General features: G+C 32.8%; 1 protein-coding gene across 3 annotated transcripts in view; it reads right to left on the bottom strand.

Annotated features, from left to right (window-relative positions):
* Positions 1-22,470, bottom strand: part of LOC140443518 (uncharacterized) — a 148,054-nt gene that overhangs the window by 79,591 nt on the left and 45,993 nt on the right. For 2 of the 3 annotated variants that reach the window (XM_072534828.1, XM_072534831.1), the window contains exon 2: positions 16,236-16,369. In XM_072534828.1, coding sequence (XP_072390929.1) covers positions 16,236-16,305 — 70 coding nt within the window. In that variant the 5' untranslated portion in view covers positions 16,306-16,369. Of the gene's footprint in view, positions 1-16,235; positions 16,576-22,470 lie in introns of those variants that run through there. The other variant, XM_072534830.1, reaches the window with a different exon arrangement.

Consider the following 22,470-nt stretch of genomic DNA (forward strand, 5'->3'; position numbering starts at 1 on the left):
AAGCCCGAATTAAGGGATTTACCCCAGAAAATGTCAGCAGATTCTATGATCTTTTAGAAACGTCAATGGAAAAAGTTAACTTCAACCCCGCAAGAGTTTATAACGTTGATGAAAGCGGCATAACAACGGTTCAGTCCAAGAATACTCGTGTTATAACATTAAAAGGAAAAAAACAGGTTGGATCTGTTACCGCGACTGAAAGAGGCGCATTAGTTACTGTTGTATTTTGTATGAATGCTGCTGGTGGGTTTGTCCCTCCATTATTCGTGTTTCCAAGAAAGAACATGAAAGTGGAATTATTAGATGGATCGCCGCCTGGCTCTATTGCAGCTTGCCATCCATCAGGTTGGATTCAGCAGCACATTTTTTCCCAATGGCTACAGCATTTCGTAGCTCACGTGAAACCATCCCGTGAAGACCCAGTGCTGCTTATTCTTGATGGTCACTACAGCCACACAAGAAATATAGATGTGATAGAAGCAGGACGTGCAAATTTCGTTACAATTTTGTGTATCCCGCCGCACAGTTCACACAAACTACAACCTCTAGATTTGTCTTTTATGTCACCATTTAAAACATATTATTCGCAACAAATTGAGATGTGGTTAAGGCAAAATCCTGGACGCACCATAAACTCGTATCAAATTTGTAAGCTTATGTGCCCGGCATATTTGAAAAGTGCTACTGCAGAAATTTCCGCGAATGGTTTTCGCAAATCTGGAATATATCCTTTTAATAAAAATAACTTTTCTGATCACGATTTTATAATGGAGAGACAAAGAGAAAGAACACCACCACCCATAAATCAAAATCATGGGGAAGTATTACCAACAAGAGGTCATTCAAGACCAGAACCACAAAGCATTATCGAAAGAACACCTCCAAAACATAACTTAACAAATAAATCATCCAATGGAAATGCAACTGAAACTATGGCAACTATGATAAGAGCTGAGGATATTAGTCCACTGCCTTCTTGCAGTTATACCTCACAAACAAACAAACAAAAAAATCCTCGAAAAGGTTCTAGTTGGATAATAACTAGTACACCTTATAAAGATGAACTTGAACGAAGTGTAGCCGAACAAGAAAGAAAAAAGTCTTTGAAAGAAAACAAACCAAAAATAAGCAACGAATTAAATCAAGTCAACAGAAAAAAAACTCCACGCCAAAAAAAGCAAAAGAAAAAAATTGAATCGAGTAGTAGTGACACTTCACATCCTAGTGATGACCTTATTTTGGATGATGATTCTGATATGGATGTAGACGATGAAGATGGAGACACAGAATGTATGTTTTGTGACAGTTTATATTCCGAAGATACACACGGTGAGAAGTGGATAAGGTGTATAAAGTGCTTCAAGTGGTGTCATGAGATGTGCGCCAATGCTGATAAGAAGAAAACCTATATTTGCGACTTTTGTCAAGATGTGTAACTATTCTTATGATGAACAAAATGGTGTCTTAATTTCGGATAGGGTATCCGAAATTAGGAGCCCTAAAATTTTTGACATACAAAAGCACTAATTTTATTGAACAATATTTTTTGTAAAAAAGATTTTCAATAAATTGTCTATGATAATAAAATTAGTTTCTATATTACTCTGCAAGTACTCTTGAGTAGATAAAAGTTTAAAATGTGTTATTAGGTGAAAAATATGACACTAATTGTAAATGGTATCCGAAATTAGGCTACTTTCCCTTAATAGCAAACAAGAAAGAGTAGCACAAGCATGAAAGGTGACTATAGTGAAGGTTGCAATGAAAAATGACATTTTTTTTATTAACATTTAAGGTTTTTACAATCTGTTTTGCAGTGAAAACAATAAGTAAAATTTTTTGTCTTTACATGACAGAGAGATGTAAGGTCCAGTGACCAAATCATCACGACACAAAATTGGCTTGTTTACCGGTAGGATGCGCACATACACTGATACGCGAGCACTAAAAGCGGCACTGATCACAATGGCTAGGTGCTGTTGAAGGCGTAACTCCCACTGCTGTAGGCTCTGTCAGGATCGGTGAGGTAGGTCCAAGGGGCCATGTCGCTTCAATCTCTTCGCTTGTTGGTTGTTGAGAAGATTGTGTGCCAGGGTATTAGGATGCACCCGCAACCTGTTTTGATATTGTTCAGAAGATTTTTTGCACTGTTCAGAGACTGTTAGTACCTGAAGATCTCTATCTATTGCATCATTCTGGATATACCAAGGTACATTAGCGATTGTTCTCAGAGTTTTGGATTGGAATCTTTGTATTATCATAATATTAGATTTGCTAGCTGAACCCCAGAGCTGTGAGCCATATGTCCAAATGGGTTTTATTATTGTATTGTATATCAGTAGCTTGTTGTCAATCGATGTTGAGGTGAGAGTTTTTTCCCAACATCCAGTAAAGTTTTCTGTATAAAATTCCCAATTGAAGCCTTTTCGTCCATATATGTTTGGTCCAAGTTAGACGTTTGTCAAGGTGAATACCTAAGTATTTTACGTCATGCTTTTGGGGCAAAGGATGTCCATTGAGGTTAACTTGTTTACATGTACCTCTTCTTAGAGTGAATGTAATTTGTGTGGATTTTGAGAGGTTTACTCTAATTCTGCAGAGTTTAAGCCATTCATTTGTTTTGTTCAGATGTAGTTGCAGTCTCTCTGATGCTATTATTGAGTTGCTATGAGAGGCCAAGAAAGCACTATCATCTGCGAATGTTGCAAGCGTTAGGTTATTGCTTATTGGCAAGTCAGCCGTATATATCAGGTACAGAATCGGTCCGAGCACACTACCCTGAGGTACACCAGATAGGATGGGGTAGAGTTTTGTATAGGCTTCACTATATTTTACCAGATATCTCCTTTCTGTAAGGTATGATTGAAGCAGTTTAAAGTAAGGGTAAGGTAAATTTTTCTTTCATTTGTACAGAAGTCCTGTATGCCACACCTTGTCAAAAGCTTGAGAGGCGTCTAAAAAGGCTGCAGTACAGTATTGCTTGTTCTCGAGACTACTTCTTATTGTTGTGTATAGTCTGTGAACTTGTTCGATTGTACCATCTTGATTACGAAAACCGAATTGATGGTCAGGTATGAGACACTTTTCGTCCAATATTGGTTTGATTTTTCGTAGCAGAAGTTTTTCGAAGACCTTAGAGATGACTGGGACTAGACTAATCGGTCGGTATGAGTTAACATCTTTTGGATCTTTACCTGGTTTTTGAATGAGTATAATCTGTGCCACTTTCCATTGCAGAGGGAAGTAATGCAGACTAAGCATAGCATTGAAGATCATAGTGATTATTCTGTACCAGTCATTGGTTAGTTCTTGGAGGATATTACCCGTTATGAGGTCGAATCCCGGAGCCTTATTGGGTTGTATCTCATTCTTTATTATCTGTTTTACTTCTTTAATATTAAACTTGGTGATTGGTAGTTCCATTTGATATGGAGCCTCAAGAAAAGAATTAAATGGTTCCTCTTGTTCTAATGGTACTACTCTGTTAAATGGACTAAATACTGTAGAAAGATGTTTAGCGAATGTCTCAGATTTTTCTGTGTCTGTTCTTGCCCATTTACCTTTGACATTTTTTAGAGGAGGTATCGCGTCTTGTGGACCTTTTACCTTTCTCGTCGCCTTCCATAGAAAATAATTGGTGTCTTTGGATGGAGTCAAATTTTCTAAGTAAGTTTGGATCCCCCTCTTTTTCTCTTCTTTTAATAGATTCTTAAGTCTTCTGGTAATTCTGTTTAAATTTTGTTTGTCAATAGGAGCGTGTGTGTTTTGCCACTTTTTCCTAAGTTTTCTTTTCTCATCGATCAGGTTTTTTGCACTTTGCGAACAGTTTATGCTTTCCTGCCATGTTGTTTGTTCAGGAGTAGAAATCCAACCTGCCTTTTGTATGGAGGTAGTAAATTGTACCGCATTTTTAATTTGTAATTCTGTTTTAAGTGGCAAGTTCGTTGGTATTTGTTCTGCTAGTGCGCTTCGGACTATTTTCCAATTTGTTTGATTATTGGTTAGGTTAAAAATGACATTTGCATTAATACCTGCAATATTTAGCATCAAATATAAAACTACCATTGACCATCTCCTGGTATTTCTTGCAGTGTTACAGGCAGCACACAGCGTGGTGTGCGCTGCCTATATCTCCACGGTATCACCCCCTTTAGTATTGTTATAATCCATTATGATTTCGGGATTACCTGTTGCTTCAACTATTTTATTTTCATAATGAAGACTGAATAATAGTAGAACGCTTTTATTTTGTTTGGGTTTGTAGGACAGAAGAGTGGCATTTTGTCGAAAACCAAATGAACTACTGTTACCTAACCGTGACTTTGGGGGATTGACAAACTCAGGTGGTAATTCTGTTTTGTTTTTACGAGTTGTACCAACTAACGTCAGCTTTTTCGGGTATAACGTATTCTTAATAGATTCATTCGTGTGAACCAGTTATCGGTAGTAATATTCCTTCCTGATCCATATACGAGTTTACATAATCTCAAGGTTACTGTATTGGGGGAGTTGCTCACAGTTCCAGTTTCTCATTCACAGTTACCAAATGAAAAGGACTGTAAGCAGTTTTGCAGTTGATAAAGAAGGCATCAAATATATGGGTGCTAACTTGTCCAGCTTCTTGCGTTCTTCGAGAGTTTCAGAATTGTCGAATCTTAAGTGCTGTAAAAGAAATTGAAACCTGTTTAGAGACATCACAAGTCGAAATAACTCCACCTATGTTTTTTAGGTATTATACAAGTCTCGTAAATTTAGCAACTTGAGTTTGAAGCCGGCTAAGTACAACAATCCAAAGAGTGCTTGAAGATCGCACATGTCCGTAAGTGATGTATCTGTTCCACGAGAATAATTGGCTGCAGTTGAAGCAATATGCTGATTTCTATATTCGACAATAATTTTTAACATATCTGTATTTAAAAAGAATTTACAGATTTCAAGTGGATCTTTTAATATTTTTGTTAAAATTTTTGGACTAGATAATTGTTTCAATAAATTTTCAAATCTGGTTTAAGCAATCTTTGATGTCTTTTTTCACTAAGTAGATTTGTTTTAGCCAAAAAATGCTTCTGTGATAGGAGATTCTTCCACTTTAATATCCGAAATATCTTTTTCGCTCTCTGAATTATCACTTCTTTCTTCTACGTAATCTTAGAAAGGTTATTCTTCCTCATCATCTAATAATGCGTCCTCCATCAACTTTTGAAGGCGGTTCTGCTCTGATTTGTAAGACGCCATCTGGAAAAAATAAATTTAGTCAAAAATTGCGTTACCTTCTCTTTATTATTTGCAAAGATTATTTGTTATGAAAAGAATTAATTTTGGTTGTAAGATTATGCAGAAAAAAGATTATTTTACACATGAATATTATGGAAATATGTATGCTCACATACTAACTAGAATAATATAAGTTGAAAAATTATGATCTTACCTTTTGTTAATTAAATACTCCAATATACTAACTTCTTAGTCTAGACTCATGGTACAAAGAATAACAGGTATGATTTTGCGAAGGCCACTGTCAGCAGATCCCCTACTCTTGACGTCACAATGAGAGTTGCCGTCATTGTAATATATCTGTTTGTAATGGTAATTTTATTTTCATACCATTTGGCTTCTTTGGTAAGCTTGTTGTAGATTTTATGGTGTTTTGTGAGATTTAAGTTGATTTGTTGATCTTTTAGTGTGAAAAAATTATTATTAGGAATATTTTGAAATTCTTATGCGATTTTATAGTGATAGTGGCTTTATAGGTATAACTACTTTATACTTTATATGAACAATATTTTGGTGTTTTAGAAGTTATAAATAAGATATGTTTAAATATTAAGAAGAATAGTAAAGGGAAACAAAGCTTACTTTTCACTGGCCTATGTGTTCCGCTCCAAAAACACTCACTGGAGATCGAAAATCAGGTTCTACAAGACTATTATCAGACTAAAAAGTATGTTATGGATGCGATACATGGGTGATAACAGAAGACATAAAACGAAAACTGAAAGTCTTTGAACAAAAAGTCCTTAGGAAGATATTTGAACCTATTAACAAAAACGGAGTATGGAGATCCAGGTACAACCATGAACTCTGCCAACTGTTCAAAGAGACACCGATCTAAAAATTCGTTAACTTCAGAGATTTCGATGGGCTGGTCATGTAGTGAGAAAGGAGACCAGAATATTGCCAAAAGAGCCCTAGATAGTAAATGCAGGACACAATGACAGAAGAAAGGCCACAAAAAAGGTGGGAGGATAAAGTGGCAGTAAACACGTAAATTTTGCTAGGCGTGAGAACCTGAAGAAGATCGGGGCAGGACCGGCAAGGTTGACAGCATAGTTTGTAGGAGAACAAGGCTCGATTTGGGCTGTAGCGCCATTGGAGAGAGAGGGAAAATGTTTAATTATTATTGAGTCAGTACTAATAGTCAACCATACTCATATGCTTCCTGTATTTTTTAGGGACTTTCGCTAGGAATAATTTATAAGCTAAACATAAAATGCGCTGTGCAGTATCTGATTGTTTAAGTGATAATCAGAAAAGAGATGCAGATAAATCTGGTAGGTTTTATGGTTTTCTTAAGGACTCGGTAGTGGAAAAACTGGGTTATTGCTTGTTGCCGTGAGGACAAATTTAATGTAACTATAACCTCAAGGATTTGTTTAGGCCAAAAGACTTTGAACGAAATTTGCTTCATGAATTGCTGCAATATGAATTAAAGAAAGGACCTAAGCTGAAAGGTGAAGCTGTTCTTTTTCATCTGCCACAATCAAAAAGTTTATTCATAAATCAACATAAAAGGCAGGAAAGGCTTTCCAAAAGAGTCGAAGAGGATTATGGAACAAATAATTACACAATAACTCCGCCTGGAATGATTGTTGGGTGGATCGAGTAGCTTAACAGTCTTTCTTGCCGGTCCCAAGCCCGGATAAAGAAGGAGGGTTAAGCGGAAGGCCAACAACCTGCCCTTATAAAAAACAGTCTGTTATGAAAACTGCAAGTTTGCCTTGGAATCGAACAGATACATATGGAAAACGACAATCGCAATGGAAAAGGACTTTGAATGTCGGAACATGGAATATTCTAAGTTGGTACCGGACGGGAGCATCTATACATGCAATAAAACAGTTAGAAAAAGTAAGAATGGACATTGCGGCAATACAAGAACTAAGGTGGCTAGACACGGGAAACATAAAAATAGACAAGGCGGTTATTTTCTACAGTGGAAACCAGACAGGAAAACACGAATTTGGCACAGGTTTCTTAGTACGAGAAGAATACCTGAACAGTATTATAAGTTTCACGCCAATTAGTGAAAAACTTAAAAATGGTACAATATCTCAATTATATCCACACATGCTCCGACAGAAGATAAAGACTTCTATGAACAACTCGAAAGAACGCTTGAGAAAATCCCCAAACAAGACATGCAGATAATTTGTGGAGACTTCAACGCAAAAATTGGCAAAGAACCTAACCTAAGACCGACAATAGGACAACACAGCCTCCACGATATCTCAAACGACAATGGACAAAGACTCGTAGAGCTAACATCGGCTAACAATATGCTTGTAAAGTCTACTATGTTCCAACATAAAAACGTTCATAAACAGACTTGGGTCTCTAATGATCACTCCACGCGAAACCAAATTGACCATGTAATTATCGATGCTAGACATGGAAGTAATGTGCTCGATGTAAGAAGCCTTAGGGGAGTAGATGGAGATACAGACCATCACCTAGTAAAAGCAAAAATCAGGTTGAAAATATCTTCAGAGGAACCTAAGGCCAACGAAGCATTGGGACAGTGGAACATCGAGAAAATGCAAAATGAGGAAATTTGAGAAAATTACAAACAAGAAATTAAACAGCATCTAGATACAGTGGATCAGAGCAATGATGTCGAAAGGCTGTGGCAACAAATGGAAAAATCAATTACGGAGTGAGCAGAACTAATAATAAGAAAAAGCAGGAAGAGAACAAGGAAATGGTTTAATAGAGAATGTCAAGAAAAACTACACGACAGACAGATAAAGTGGAACATTATGCTTCAACAAGGAACAGCAGAAAGTAAAGAAAGCTATGCAACCTCACGCCGAGAAACAAGAAAATTAATTAGAGAGAAAAAAAGAAAGTACGAACAACAGAAATATAAAGAAATGGAAAGGAATAGGCAACAGTCAAATAGTCGAGCATTTTACAAATCAGTGTCAAACGAAAAGAAAGGCTTCAGACCTAGATGCGTGTCTGTATCAGAAAAAATGATAAATTAATAAAAAATGAAAAAGAACTGCTCCAAACATGGCAAGAATATTTCAAGACTTTACTAAATATACATCAAGAGGAAGAACATGGAGAAAATATATATTTTGGGGTGGACCTACCGGTAGATGACCCCAATATAGATGAAACATTACAAGCAATTTACAAATTGAAGAACGGAAAAGCTCCAGGCTCTGACAATATACTTGCTGAATTCCTTAAGTACGGAGGAGAAACTCTACATAGACAAATACACAAACTAATAACACTTATATGGAACGAAGAGAAAATACCAACAAAATGGCACGAAAGTGTAATAATCCCCATCCATAAAAAGGGAGACAAAACCAAGTGCTCTAATTATAGAGGCATCTCCCTACTTAATACGGCATATAAAATCTTATCAAACATCCTATTAAGTAGGCTGACACCGTTTGTAGAAAATTTCACCGGGCGAATACCAAGCCGGTTTCAGAAAACATAGATCGACCATAGATCAGATCTTTACTCTAAGACAGCTACTTGAAAAAGGATGGGAATTCAATAGAACTATCCATAATCTCTTCATAGATTTCCGGCAAGCGTTCGACAGCATTAAAAGGGATCAGATGTGTAATGCAATTGCAGAACTTTCAGTTCCAAAAAAACTTATCCAGCTTGTTAAGTTATGTGTGAATAGCTGTAAATCCAGAGTACGGATAGGTAATAAACTCTCAGAATCTTTCGAAATAAGCAATGGCCTGAAACAAGGAGATGCGCTATCACCTCTCCTCTTTAATGTCATCCTGGAGAAAGTAGTAAGAGCACACACCTTAAAACAGAATTACTGACAGTAAATGGACCAAAAAACCACTAGAATACGCAGATGACATTGACATTGTGGGAAACACTGTCACCAATGTGAAGGAGACTTTTAATAAACTGGAGGTAGAGGCAAAGAAAACTAGTTTAAGGGTAAACGAAGAGAAAACCAAATACATGTGCATCAACAGACAAAAGGGACGAGATAGAATAGGGCAAAATGTGACAATAGACACATATAACTTTGAAAGAGTGGAGAGTTTTAAATATATCGGAGCAACAATCACTGCAGATGACGATATCGCGGAAGAGATTAAAGGAAGAATTCAGGCAGCAAACAGATGTATGTACAGCCTCCACAATACTATTAAATCTAAAAGCTTAATACGAACATCAAAAATTAGAATATATAAAACGGTGATTAGACCGGTGCTCATGTATGGGTGTGAGACGTGGACCCTGACCAAAGAAACTGAAAGAAAACTTAGATGTTTTGAGAGGAAAATCGTCAGAAGAATCTTTGGAGCTTATCACGACATTAATAGCAACCAATACCGAATGAGAACAAATGCTGAGGTCAAGCAGATGTATAGAGCGAGCGATATAATCCAAGACATTAAATCCCAACGTTTTAGATGGGCTGTCCATGTCCATAGACTCCCTAATAACCGCCTTGCCAAATTAATATGGGAGGAAGCCCCCACAGGAAGAAGACCCTTAGGACGTCCACGAATGCGATGGAGAGACAATATATGGTCAAATCTAAGAACAATGGGGCTGCCCACTGACCCAACTATTATGGACGACCGTTCAAGATAAAAGCAAGTTGTGCAGTCAGCCAAAACCCACCCCGGGTTGTAGTGCTACGAGAAGAAGAAGAAGAAGGTAATTACACAATCTTTTTAGATCTCCAATGTATTTTAGAATTAAGAAATTAAACCTAACAATTAAAGAGGATATAAGAAATAAGAGAAAATTAAAGAAAATTGAAACTTAAAACCTTGTATTTTATTTGCTTTATCGATTTTATTACAGATAATTATTGATCAATTATTTTCATCTGTTTACGTGCAACTAGACGAAGGCTCGATCCCCTCCTTGCGACGGAAAAAGCAAAGAATACAGAAAAAAAAAAGTTTTAAATAAAATTCACAAATTTATTTTAAAGATTAATTTTTGTTCATTGTATTAGTTATTAATTTTTTCAATCAAAAACACCTATATTTCAATAAATCCTAAATAGTTCAATAGAAACTCTATTAATCTATGAACTGCTTTTTATTGACAATTAAAAATTAATTGTGTTCCGAGCGCCGATGTTCTTACGGGGAACATTTAAAATCACTCTCATTGTGACGTCATGCGCGAACTTGTCCCAATTTCGCACTCGGGAGTATCATTAGACTAACATAAAGCAGCCGAGTGGATGAAGACTTACAAAGCGGCTACAGAAAATAGTGGGAGGTATGCGAGAAAAAGTACTGCATATACTTTGATTACTGTGTGAAATTGGTTCCTTGTTTTTTACATATCCGTTTTGATATATTTCTTTAATGAAGACTTAAACTCTAAAATTTGTAAAGTAAACTCTAAAAAGTATTTGTAATAAATACAGCTAACATTTTACATAGAATACATATATAGAATATATACATGTAGGAGCGAAAAATTTAATCCATGAAATATTTCTGATTTACTGCTAGTTTTAAAACTTAGGACCTGTTATATGGCATATTAGTGAAACCCTTAATTGTACTAAAACGACATTAATACCAACGGACTGCAAGAGCCATGACTTTAGTAAAAGATGGTCTTGGTCAATAATATGCCACCCAGTTGCTAGGTTGCCAGTTTGTGCTGTTCAAAGAGCCATTCAGTGAATCAATTGAAACGGCATCTACACTACAAGAAGGTCAGGATCAGGTCGTAAAAGAACAACATCCGCATGCGATGTTCGATTTTTGGTTTCTTTGCGTTTAAGAAATAGACATCTATCTTCAGTTGAGCTGACAAATCGCCTGAACGAAGTCCAAAATTTGGATATAAATAGATGGACAGTTCGTTGACGACTTCATGAACTGAATTTATTATCCAGAATACCAGCCTTATGTCCACAGCTATCCGTGAAACACCGCAGGGCTCGACTTGCTTTTGCATGGAAACACGAAATTTGGAATTACGCAGATTCGAGCAATGTTTTGTTCTCGGAAGGGTTCACGTTTTGCCTGAGGTCACCAGATGGTTGCAAAAAAATCTGAAGAAGACAAGAAAAACAATTTGCCCAATGCAATATTGCTCACAGAATAACCTATCGAGGAGGCCCAGTTATGGCGCAATATTATTCCAAGGCCCCATTGAAAAAGATCTGCCTATAGCATATGCCTCACGTAGCCTGTGTAATGCTAAAACACGATATTTGACCATTTAACGAGAGATCCTTGCTGTAAAACATTTCAGACCCTAGTATTCGAAAGAAAATTCACTCCAGTAACTGATCACCCTCTACTTACCTGGCTATTTTCTATAAAAGATCCTGGAAGCAGAATATATACTGGAAGCAGGCTATAACTAAAAAATTATTCATATATTGGGAAAAACCAACAACAATCAGAATGACCTTTCTCGAATAAAAATCAATTATTATAAGGAATGTGCGAATTTCCATAAGAAAATATCAATATTAGCTGCGAATAAAATAGAATGTAACGAAGAGCTAAATTAAATCGATGTGGAAGCGATCACCGAACACTTCAATAGATTTGTATAAAACTAAATTACTTATTGATTATTCTAAAATTGAAATATCAATTACTAGACAATTCGCATAGGAACAACATCACCTTCCTTAGGCAAAAATAAAATAGAAGAGATACATCACAAAATATTAGACGACGTCTACGATGAAAGCAATATAGATTTAAACTTCTCAAAGATAACATATTTGATAGTAAAACTGTTAAAAATCTAAAATATTTCGTCATTTTCTTTCCTTTTGAATCCGAAACATTAGTAGGTACACCTATTCCATGACGTTTATGTCGCACAAAATTAATTAGACGTATCGCCAATCTATTACGTCAAAAACCAACTTGAATTACTTATTAATTCTAGAAACATTTTTGTTTATCTTTGCTGATTAAGAAATAAAACAGAATCTGTCATGATGTCATTAAAACTCCGAAACAGGATGAAATACCCCAAATACTAGATCATTATCACCATGGTAAAAGAAATCTACATCAGAATATAAATGAGACTATACGAAGAATAAAAGAAAAGTATAATTGGCAAGGCATCACAAAGAATGTAGGAAATTTTACAAAAAGTTGCAAAATCTGTCAAAAAGTAAAGATCTCTATAAAAAACTTAAGTAACGCGTTAGTCATCACCGAAACAACGCAATAAATCGCAAATTAATGGCAAATTCCAAAATAAGTTTAACGGCCCTTTGGAAATCCAAGAAAAATACGGAAATTCTGCGACTTTAATAAATAGCCAAACCAATAAAACAATGAAAGTGAATTTTGATAGAATTTTGATACTGTTTGAATCTTCTTTCATGAAGAAACCAATCTCAAAATTTCAAACGACAAATGGACCCTACTTATATATAAAGACATACAACCAATAACAGAAGTTATCGACAAAAATGACAAAATCGTAGAAAATTTATTGGATACCATTAAAAAAAATGCACCCCAATGCTGGCATTCAAATCCAAAGTCCAAACTTAAGTATCCTCAAACAAATCTCTAGTTCTGTTAATCTCAAATATACAGAAATAATGACTGATATGAAACAATACGCTTTCCAAAAGAATCGTGGTCTAACGGAGTAGGTTCGATATGGAAATTAATAACCAGAAACTTGGACTCGTCAGATGTTTAGATATCACAATTATTACAGAAAAATAATCTATTATCACTATATACATAAAATCTAGCTTAGTATCTCGATATTATCGAATTACAAGTCTGTCAACTAGACACAAAAATTGTATTTATCTATCCAATAACAATACTAGATAATCGAACAGGTCTTATATAAATAAAATCTAGCTCAATATTATCGAATTGTCAGTCTGTCAACTAGACACAAGAATTGTATTTGTCTATCCAATGACAATACTAGATAATCGAACAGTACAGGTCTTTATTCAATTTTAACATAATATCTATATAAAAGGCTGGGACGACAAGTCGCACTATTTGTGCGGTAGGGTAACTACGCCATCTAGGAAAGAAATCTGCATTACCAACTCATATTTTGTTCTTGAAACGATATGTTTGATTTATTGCTAACAATTTTATTCATTGACCTAAACTATATATATATTATACCCCATACGTCACTGATTTATAGATTTATAAAGAAATATTTAATAAATAAATATATTTATTTAATAAAAAAATAACATTGTTTATAGAGAAATAAAGGCTTTAGAAAATTGAAAATAAAATAAAATACATTGTCTTTAAATGATTTAGAGCATGTATCACTCTTAGATATTTCGTATCGACATTGCTTCGTTGTTCCTTTTTTAGACAGGTATCAAATTAATTTGCTAATTTAGGCACTTTTTTTTGTTTATTTTAGTGTTTTTATTTTTTCAATAAGTAGACTTACTTTGGTATTTTTTATCCCAATTATTGTGTTCGCATGCACTTTATTGTGCACAATTTTACAGCACAGCAGTTAATATGCTTTATGGACCTGAAGAAGGTCTCTGACTGAGTACAAAATAAACAACTACCGAATCCTAGCACATCAGATAAAACGAAGTGAGACGTATAGGAGATTTAATGTATATAGCGTGCCATCAAAAAATATTTATACGTACAGGATACATTTAAAAAAATTATCAGAGTTGTCAGAAGAGTACTAGATCGGACTTTATAATTACTTAGTTTACATGCCAGCCGTTTATTATTATTATTATATATATATATATATATATATATATATATATATATATATATATATATATATATATATATATATATATATATATATATATATGTATATATATATATATATATACATATATATATATATATATATATATATATATATACTCGTATATATATATATATATATATATATATATATTGATTTATAGTATCAGCAAATCAGCAATCGGTCTGTAGGAAATAAAACTCTATTTGTTCTGTCTCAATATATCGTCACGATTTTGTGACTTCTTCAGGAGTAAATTTATTAGAATAATTAATTTTATATGTAAACAAAGTGAATATTTCAATACTTACAACTATAAGATTAAAAATTTAAATTTTTTTAACATATCTAAATAAATGACATTTTTGTTTGATTTTTATTTAGGAGTTATGGTAACCGCAATATTTTATAGAGTGAATTACCGTTGTAAAATTTTTAGTGAATAAGTTAAAATAAACAATTATTATGACAGTATTATCCATATTATAAAGTGGAAAGATGGAATTAATAGTAGAGAATTGAGAAAGAATCAGGAACATGGTAAATTGATCTATAAAATGTAATTGATGGTATGTAGTCAGTTATTGTAATACTGATATTTAGGAATGTAATAAAATTATAGGTACAGTTACTAGAGAATTACTAAGTTTATTTTTAAAATTTTAAGATCTATCATATCATATATTCTTTAGTATGTTGCAGTAGATATTACTTAAATGATTGGTGTCTGCCTTATAATTGATAGATTCAGGAGTTTTATTAATGTGTACCATTTCAAGGAAAAGCCGATTTTTATAATTATTAACTTGTTCCAAGATTTTTACATTATTAAAGTCAAAGTTATGTCCTGTCTTCAAGTGGTGGTTCACTAAGGCACAAAAGTTTTTTCGTATGTTACAGTCATTTTTGTGTTGAGTGACACGTTTTTTAAGCCACTGTTGACTTTGACCAATATAACAACTTTGACATTGACTGCAATTTATTCTGTAAATTATATTACTCATTAATGAATTTGGAGTTTTAACTTTTATTTTTGAGAATAACCTTGAATTTAGAAGTGGATTGTAATTAATTTAATGTTCGGGAATGTTTTGAAAAGTGGGACAATTTGGTCTGTTAAATTTTTTTGAAAGGTATTTTTTTATATGAAACTGGTTGTGGATTATTTATTAAAGCTCTATTGTAAAAGTTAGTGTTATAAAAAAGTTTTTTAATATATGTTTTGGGTAGCCAAACAGTTTAAAAACATTTCAAAAAGTTTCTTCAAATTGACATCTAGGAAACTCCGATCACAGGTTACATTTAAAGAAACTTTTTGAAATGTTTTTAAACAATGGCTACCCAAAACATATATTAAAAAAACTTATTTATAACACTAACTTTTACAATAGAGCTTTAATAAATAATCCACAACCAGTTTCATATAAAAAAATACCTTTCATAAAAAATTTAACACACCAAATGGTCCCACTTTTCAAAACATTTCCGAACATTAAATTAATTAAATACAATCCACTTCATACCATTATTCCAATAACTGACTACATACCATCAATTACATTTTATAGATCAATTTACCATGTTCCTGATTCTTTCTCAATTCTCTGCTATTAATTCCATCTTTCCACTTTATAATATGGATAATACTGTCATAATAATTGTTTATTTTAATTTATTCACTAAAAATTGTACAATGGGAATCCACTCTATAAAATATTGCGGTTACCATAACTCCTAAATAAAAATCAAACAAAAATGTCATTTATTTAGATATGTTAAAAAAATTTAAATTTTTAATCTTATAGTTGTAAGTATTGAAATATTCACTTTGTTTACATATAATAATTAATTATTCTAATAAATTTACAGTTTTCTCCTGAAGAAGTCACAAAATCGTAACGAAATATTGAGACAGAACAAATAGAGTTTTATTTCCTACAGACCGATTGCTTATACTATAATTCAATATTTAAAACAGTACGGTCGAAAAATAATTTGAAATATATATATATATATATATATATATATATATATATATATATATATATATATATATATATATATATATATATATATAATTGTATATAATTGTATATATTAGGAGAGACATATAATTGCTGAAGATTTCAATAAGAACATCCTATTTCTTACAACAACAAAAATCATAAAATAATAAAGTATATAAGAATAATATAGGTATGCTTAAATATAATTTCAAAATTTACCTGCAACTGTAGAAATAATTACTTGAATATTATTTCGTAATAAAGTCCTAAAAGTCCCCTGGTTCTCCATTTAAAAAAATCTGCATTAATTTTATAACTATTCTGTAATGTCTCGTGCGTTGACTGTATTCAAACTATAACAAATGAAAAATATTTTTATTACTTACAAAGCATAACATTTCCGTAAATAACAACTACTATTTTAACAGTTGCATAATCGTTTATAAACACAACACAATTTCAGCGAATAATTTATTATTCGTTAGAAATTATTTGAAAAAATAACATTACTAAGAAACAATATAATTTTCCGTAACCACATTATGAGATTCCGAATTACAGTTTGATACCGATACACTAAAAATAAAACTAAACAATGGATTTAATCTTTATTATGTTGAGCAATTTTCAACATAATTACAAACAAAAATATAAGAAGTGGTAAAATATATTATAATGTTTGAATGATTTAAATAATGGGGGAATGTGGACCGACACTATAATTTTACTTTTTTAATTTTTAAAATTTAACCTCATTAAATAAAAAACCACTTATTCAAATAAAATTGAAAAAATTGGTAAACATGAACATACAAATTAAAATTTTTTTAACACCAAAGCATAATATTTAATAAGAGCAGCTAACTTCTTAGCGGGAGAACGAAATTTGAAGCAGAAGAAGGAGTCTCACAGTTACAATGCTTCAAAAATTATTGGCCTTGTAATAGACATCCAAAAACCAAAATATACAGAAGTAAGTAGAAGAAATTGCTCAAACACAGGTGCAGAACTTAATTATAAATGGACAAACCATCGAAGTTGTTCGTGAATTTGTATACCTTGGTTCTAGCTATTAATCGAAAAAGATCAATAGACGAATTCTTTGTGCTAATAGATACTACATTATTCTACTAAAACAACTAAAATAAACGAATATCTCGAGAAGTATAAAAATTAAAATCTATAACTCCGCTAAGACCAGTTTTTATATAAGGCTTGGAGACTTGGACACTTACTCAATAGAATAAGGATCCACTAGGAACTAAGTTTTTAATGAAATAATCTACTATGAATTTTTAAAAGAAGAGGCCTAAGAACAGTATATAGAGCTATAAATGACAATGAATTACCTAGCAAAGGATACAATTTTGAGCTATACCGCCTATCTTCTTCTTCTTTGTGTGCCACGCCTGTTTATGCAGCCAGGAGACTTGTTTTTTTTTTGAACCAAGCATGTTTTTTTTTTCTCTATTTTTGCCTGATTGATGAGTAAGCGATATTAAGGTGTACTCATTATATGATCGAAGTATTGGACTTCTTTAATTTTAAAGATGTTGATCAATTCTCGCTTTTTCTACATGGTTTCTACACACGTTCTTTGAACATATGTGCTGTCCACGAAAATTTGATCATACGGCGGTAATACTACAACTCAATCGCTTTCAATCTATTCAAATTTTTGGGTAATGTGTGAAAAAACTCATTTGAAAAACCTCAAGAAATAAACCGGAGATGCAAGGCTGACAAACAAGATTATTACAACAACATATGCAAAAAAATTAAGAGCCACGAAGCATACTGCCAGAATCTATATATAAAGAAAGCAATCAATAAACTTAATTAAACACGAGGCACCAAGCCCAGGTCGGATAACAACAGAAACGTTCAAGGAAACAAAAAAAATCGGAATGAAATACGTCCTCTACAATCAAATATGTTAACTTTTCCAGGCAGTTATCGCGCTGATGTAACGTTCTCTATAATCACAATAAAACACAAAACAAATCAGCTTTCGTAAAGGCGAATATTATAGAATATTTCTCTAATCTCACATGTCAGCAAGGTAATGCTACAAATCATGAATGATAGGCTGAAAACTTTTCTCCAAAGAGAAATAGAAAAACAGACCGGGTCTGGCAAGTCACGAGAATTTAATATCGTAAATAAATCAGAAATAAAGAGGCATTAAAAGTGCTTGACATACTTTCAAATAAATTCCAACCAGAACAAGGTGTAAGGCGAGGATGTATACTATATCTACCACTGTTTTATACCTATGGAGAACATATTATGAGGAAAGCGCTTAAAGGATGTGAAAAAGGCATCTCAAGTAATGGCCAAAAAATAAACAATCTACGCTTTGGCAACGACACAGCCTATTTGCCAACAGCCAAGAATACCTGATTTATCTTATACGGCTGGTTGATATTGAGAATAAAAGGTTTGGTCTGAAATTAAATATAATGAAGACAAAAATTATGATAGGAGGTAGGCAATACAACAATCCACATATTATAACTAAAATTGACTGATTTGATGTTTTAGATGTATTTTAGATGACTGATTTAGATGTTTGTATCCGGGATTTTTGGTCACAAACACAGAGATGATCCAGGAGGAGATAAAACGTAGATGTGATCTAGCTACGATCACTATGAGAAAAATTACCAAATTATGGAAATATCCCAATATTTTAAACATCAGAAAAATAAGGTTGGTCAATTTTTGTAACGTTCTAAATGTCACATGTTTGTTATTTTTTGTCAAATAATTATTTTATTTCATGTTTTTTATTTTATTCATTTGTGAACTTACTGTTTTATTTTACTATTTTTTATCTAAAAATAGTTGGCGCTCAACTCTTCTATCAACTAAATATTTTGTTAAGGCCTTATTATTCAATCGCAGTTCTCGTTTATTTCAGTTCTTTTCTGATTTACTCTTGATATATCCCCGTATTCATACCCTGTATATTACAATTCCGCTACTTACATCCAGTCATATAAAATTCTTTATGTTGGCTACTCTCTCGGATAACAAGTTTTGCATAGTTTATGAAAAACTTATAGAACTATTCGATAAAGCATTTTCTTTGCAAGCGGTGGATACTACACGATTTTCTAAATAGTCTAAAAATAAGGGCTGGTTGACTTCTAATTTAATTAATGAGGGAGATTTTATTAGAGACATTTTCAGATCTATAAAATATTCAGAAAGTCATGAGCTCAGAATATGGTATAACATGCTAAAAAAAAATCATGAATACAAAGTTAAGTTAGCCAAGCAAACTTAGCAGTTATTAACACTGTCGGAGGTAAAAATCGAAACTCTTCTAAATACCTAAGTAAATTTTAAAATAATTTGGGAATTTCTGTGGATGACCCTTATGACATAGCAGACATCTTTTAGTCAACATTTTTCGAATTCCGTAACAAATTTAATTAGTCAAACTTCACCTGACTATAATCCTAAGAATCTTTCTTCGCATATACACTCCCTTTTCGTTTATCCTGTTAGTGATGAAAAAATAAAAAGTATAATTAAAGATATCTCAAAAAAATCCTCGGCTGGACTGGATGAGATCCCGTATTCTATGTTAACACATGTATCTCATAACATATATAAACAATTAACATTTCTAGTAAACTTTTCATTTCAGGAAGGGATTTTTTCTCAAATTCTAAATACGGCTTTAGTTGTGCCAATACATAAAAAAGGCGACAAATAAAAATTTGATAACTATTGAGGCCTATCACTTTTATCTGTGTTTTCAAAAATATATGAGAAGGCATTTCATACACGTCTCCTCTCGTATATTAACAAGAACAACATTATAGAAAAATCTCAATTTGGTTTCCGTGAAGGAATAAATGTACAAGATGCACTACTAGCGCCGTGCAATCATATTTTATCGAACTTTGATATAGGTAATGAAGTTATCTGTTTGTTTTTTGACTCAGCACGAGCTTTTGAAACTGTAAATCATCCAATACTGCTGGAGAAACTTTATCGTAGTGGTGTTAGAGGAACTGCGTTAACGTGGATCCACACCTTTTTATCGAAAAGGTTTTAAAAAATTAAGGGTCAATGTAAATGAAAATATAATATTTTCTTCAGAAGAAAGTGTCCTCTCCGGAGTTCCACAGGGAAGTATCATTGGCCCTCTTTTATTTTTGATTATCGTCAACGATTTAAATCAACTGATAAACGATAGCTCAGCATGTTTGTTTCGGAATCGAAAACTTGGAACAGCAATCAGGCTGTTATGTCACTCAATTTGCTGACGATACCACAGTTGCACTAATTTCCAATAATTTTTTTCATGTAGTACAAAAAGCAAACTGTCTTGTAAAAAGTATGACTCATTACTGTTTAAATAATGCCCTAATCTTAAATGGATCAAAGACCAATATGGTAACCTTTTCACCTTCTACTATGCAGATGAGTCCATTAGTAAAATTTGACAATGGGTCAGTGGTAAATAGTCACTCCACTAAGTTGTTAGGTGTTTACCTGGATTCTAATTTGTCTTGGAGCTCTCATGTTGATTATGTAGTGAGATTGTCTGTGCACTGTTATGTTCTATGGCAACTTAGGAATTTTGTCTCCCTAGATATCTTGTACATGTACAGTCAATTTTGCAATATTGCTTAGTTTGTTGGGGAAATTGCTGGCGAATTAATGAGGGGCTTGTTCTTCAAAAAAAATTATTCGGACCATGACGTTTAGAAGGCGCTTAGATTCCTGTAGACCAGTTTTTAAACAATTAAATATTTTAACTGTTATTTCGCTGTATATTTTCAGTTGTATTGTTTATGTAAAGTCACATAGATGCAATTTTATTTGCAGAAATGATGTTTGTTTAATGAGTGGTTACAATTTTCTTTACAGAAATGATTTGGTGACCCCTGTTCGTCACTTGACCTTTTTAGGTAAGGGTCCTTACCCAACATGCGTTAGTTTGTATAACTAACTAACTAATTATGTTAAAGAGTCAAATATTTATGTATTTAAGAGAACAGTTAAGGATTTACTTCTGGTAAACACTTTCTATTCGTTAGAGGAATACTTGCAGGCATCTTTTTAACAATTTGTATGTTTTTGTATATATTTCATATGTTAACTATTTTTATATACTTATAGTTTTTTACTGAGCATAGATTATATTTGACGCATTTCAATACTTGTAAAAGTTAGATAAAATAAAGAATATTGATTGATTGATTGATTGACTCTTGACTTTCGAGTTCTGTCATGTCAGTTTCGTTTCAAAAATGGAAAAGGCAACCATGCACCGTGTGTAGCATACCGAAATAAGCTGGCTACATAAAGACTACAAGTACTTAAAACTACACTCATATACCAGATGTTGAAAACTGCAACTTCACCCGATCTTCGGATGTGACAGAAATATATTATGCCATAAGTATCAATTTTTTCATCTATATTTATAAAGCTTTAGGAAAGATGTACTTTCTATTAATATTTTGTGAATGTATAATAAATATGATTAGTAAATATAATCTTTTAGTTGTCCCTTCTAAAATTTCTCATTGTTCAGCTTTGCATTTAAGATAAGACGTCTTACACCTGTGAGACAGAGCTGGTCGAAGCCTAAACAATTAGCACCCAATGTTATAGGTAGTAAGTTCACTCTTATACGATGGTTGTTAAATTATTACAAACTCAATAATATTTTCAGTACTGACATTTGGATTCAAGTAGTGAACAGTAACGCAATCAGAAACGAGAAAGATAGACGCCACTGAAATGTTCTGCGGGAAAAGAGTTTTACAAATTCCATGGACCGACCATAAAAAAATAATTATATTCTAAAATAAATAACGATCTGTAAGAGACTCTCCAGAAAAATCCAACTACAACAACTAAAATATTTTGGACACGTCAGGAGGTCTGACACAGACAATATGGTGAGACTCATTATTCAAGGGAAGATAGAAGGCCAAAAACCACGAGGAAGATCTCCAACAATATGAATTAAGCAGATCACAGGAAGTTGCAAAAGACATATGCATGATGTAATAGCAATGACAGAGACAGAAATCTCTGAAGACGGGTCATACACGATGAACACTCGCGTTACCTAATATTTGTAATAGTTTAACATTAAGACATCTTTCGTTGTACAGTCTTTTTTAACTGTTCGTTTTCTTAGAGAATTGTGTCGAGCTGTAGTGATTATTGTTTTTTTCATTCATAGTATCTTCCAGTCTAATTTCGGACAACATGTATACCGCCTATACAAAGAATAAAATATAAAAATAATTAAAATCAACATAATGAGAACATCAACAGCATGACACTAACAGAACTAAAATACACTTTATATCTAAATTGCTTCACATATATGAAAATCTTTGGTTCTATATATCTATATCTTAAATTAAATTCTCAAAAATTATAAATTACAAAAAAATCTTATTGTGTAGGACAT

Source organism: Diabrotica undecimpunctata, chromosome 6 (assembly GCF_040954645.1).
Source record: "Diabrotica undecimpunctata isolate CICGRU chromosome 6, icDiaUnde3, whole genome shotgun sequence".
Taxonomy (NCBI): Eukaryota; Metazoa; Arthropoda; class Insecta; order Coleoptera; family Chrysomelidae; genus Diabrotica; species Diabrotica undecimpunctata.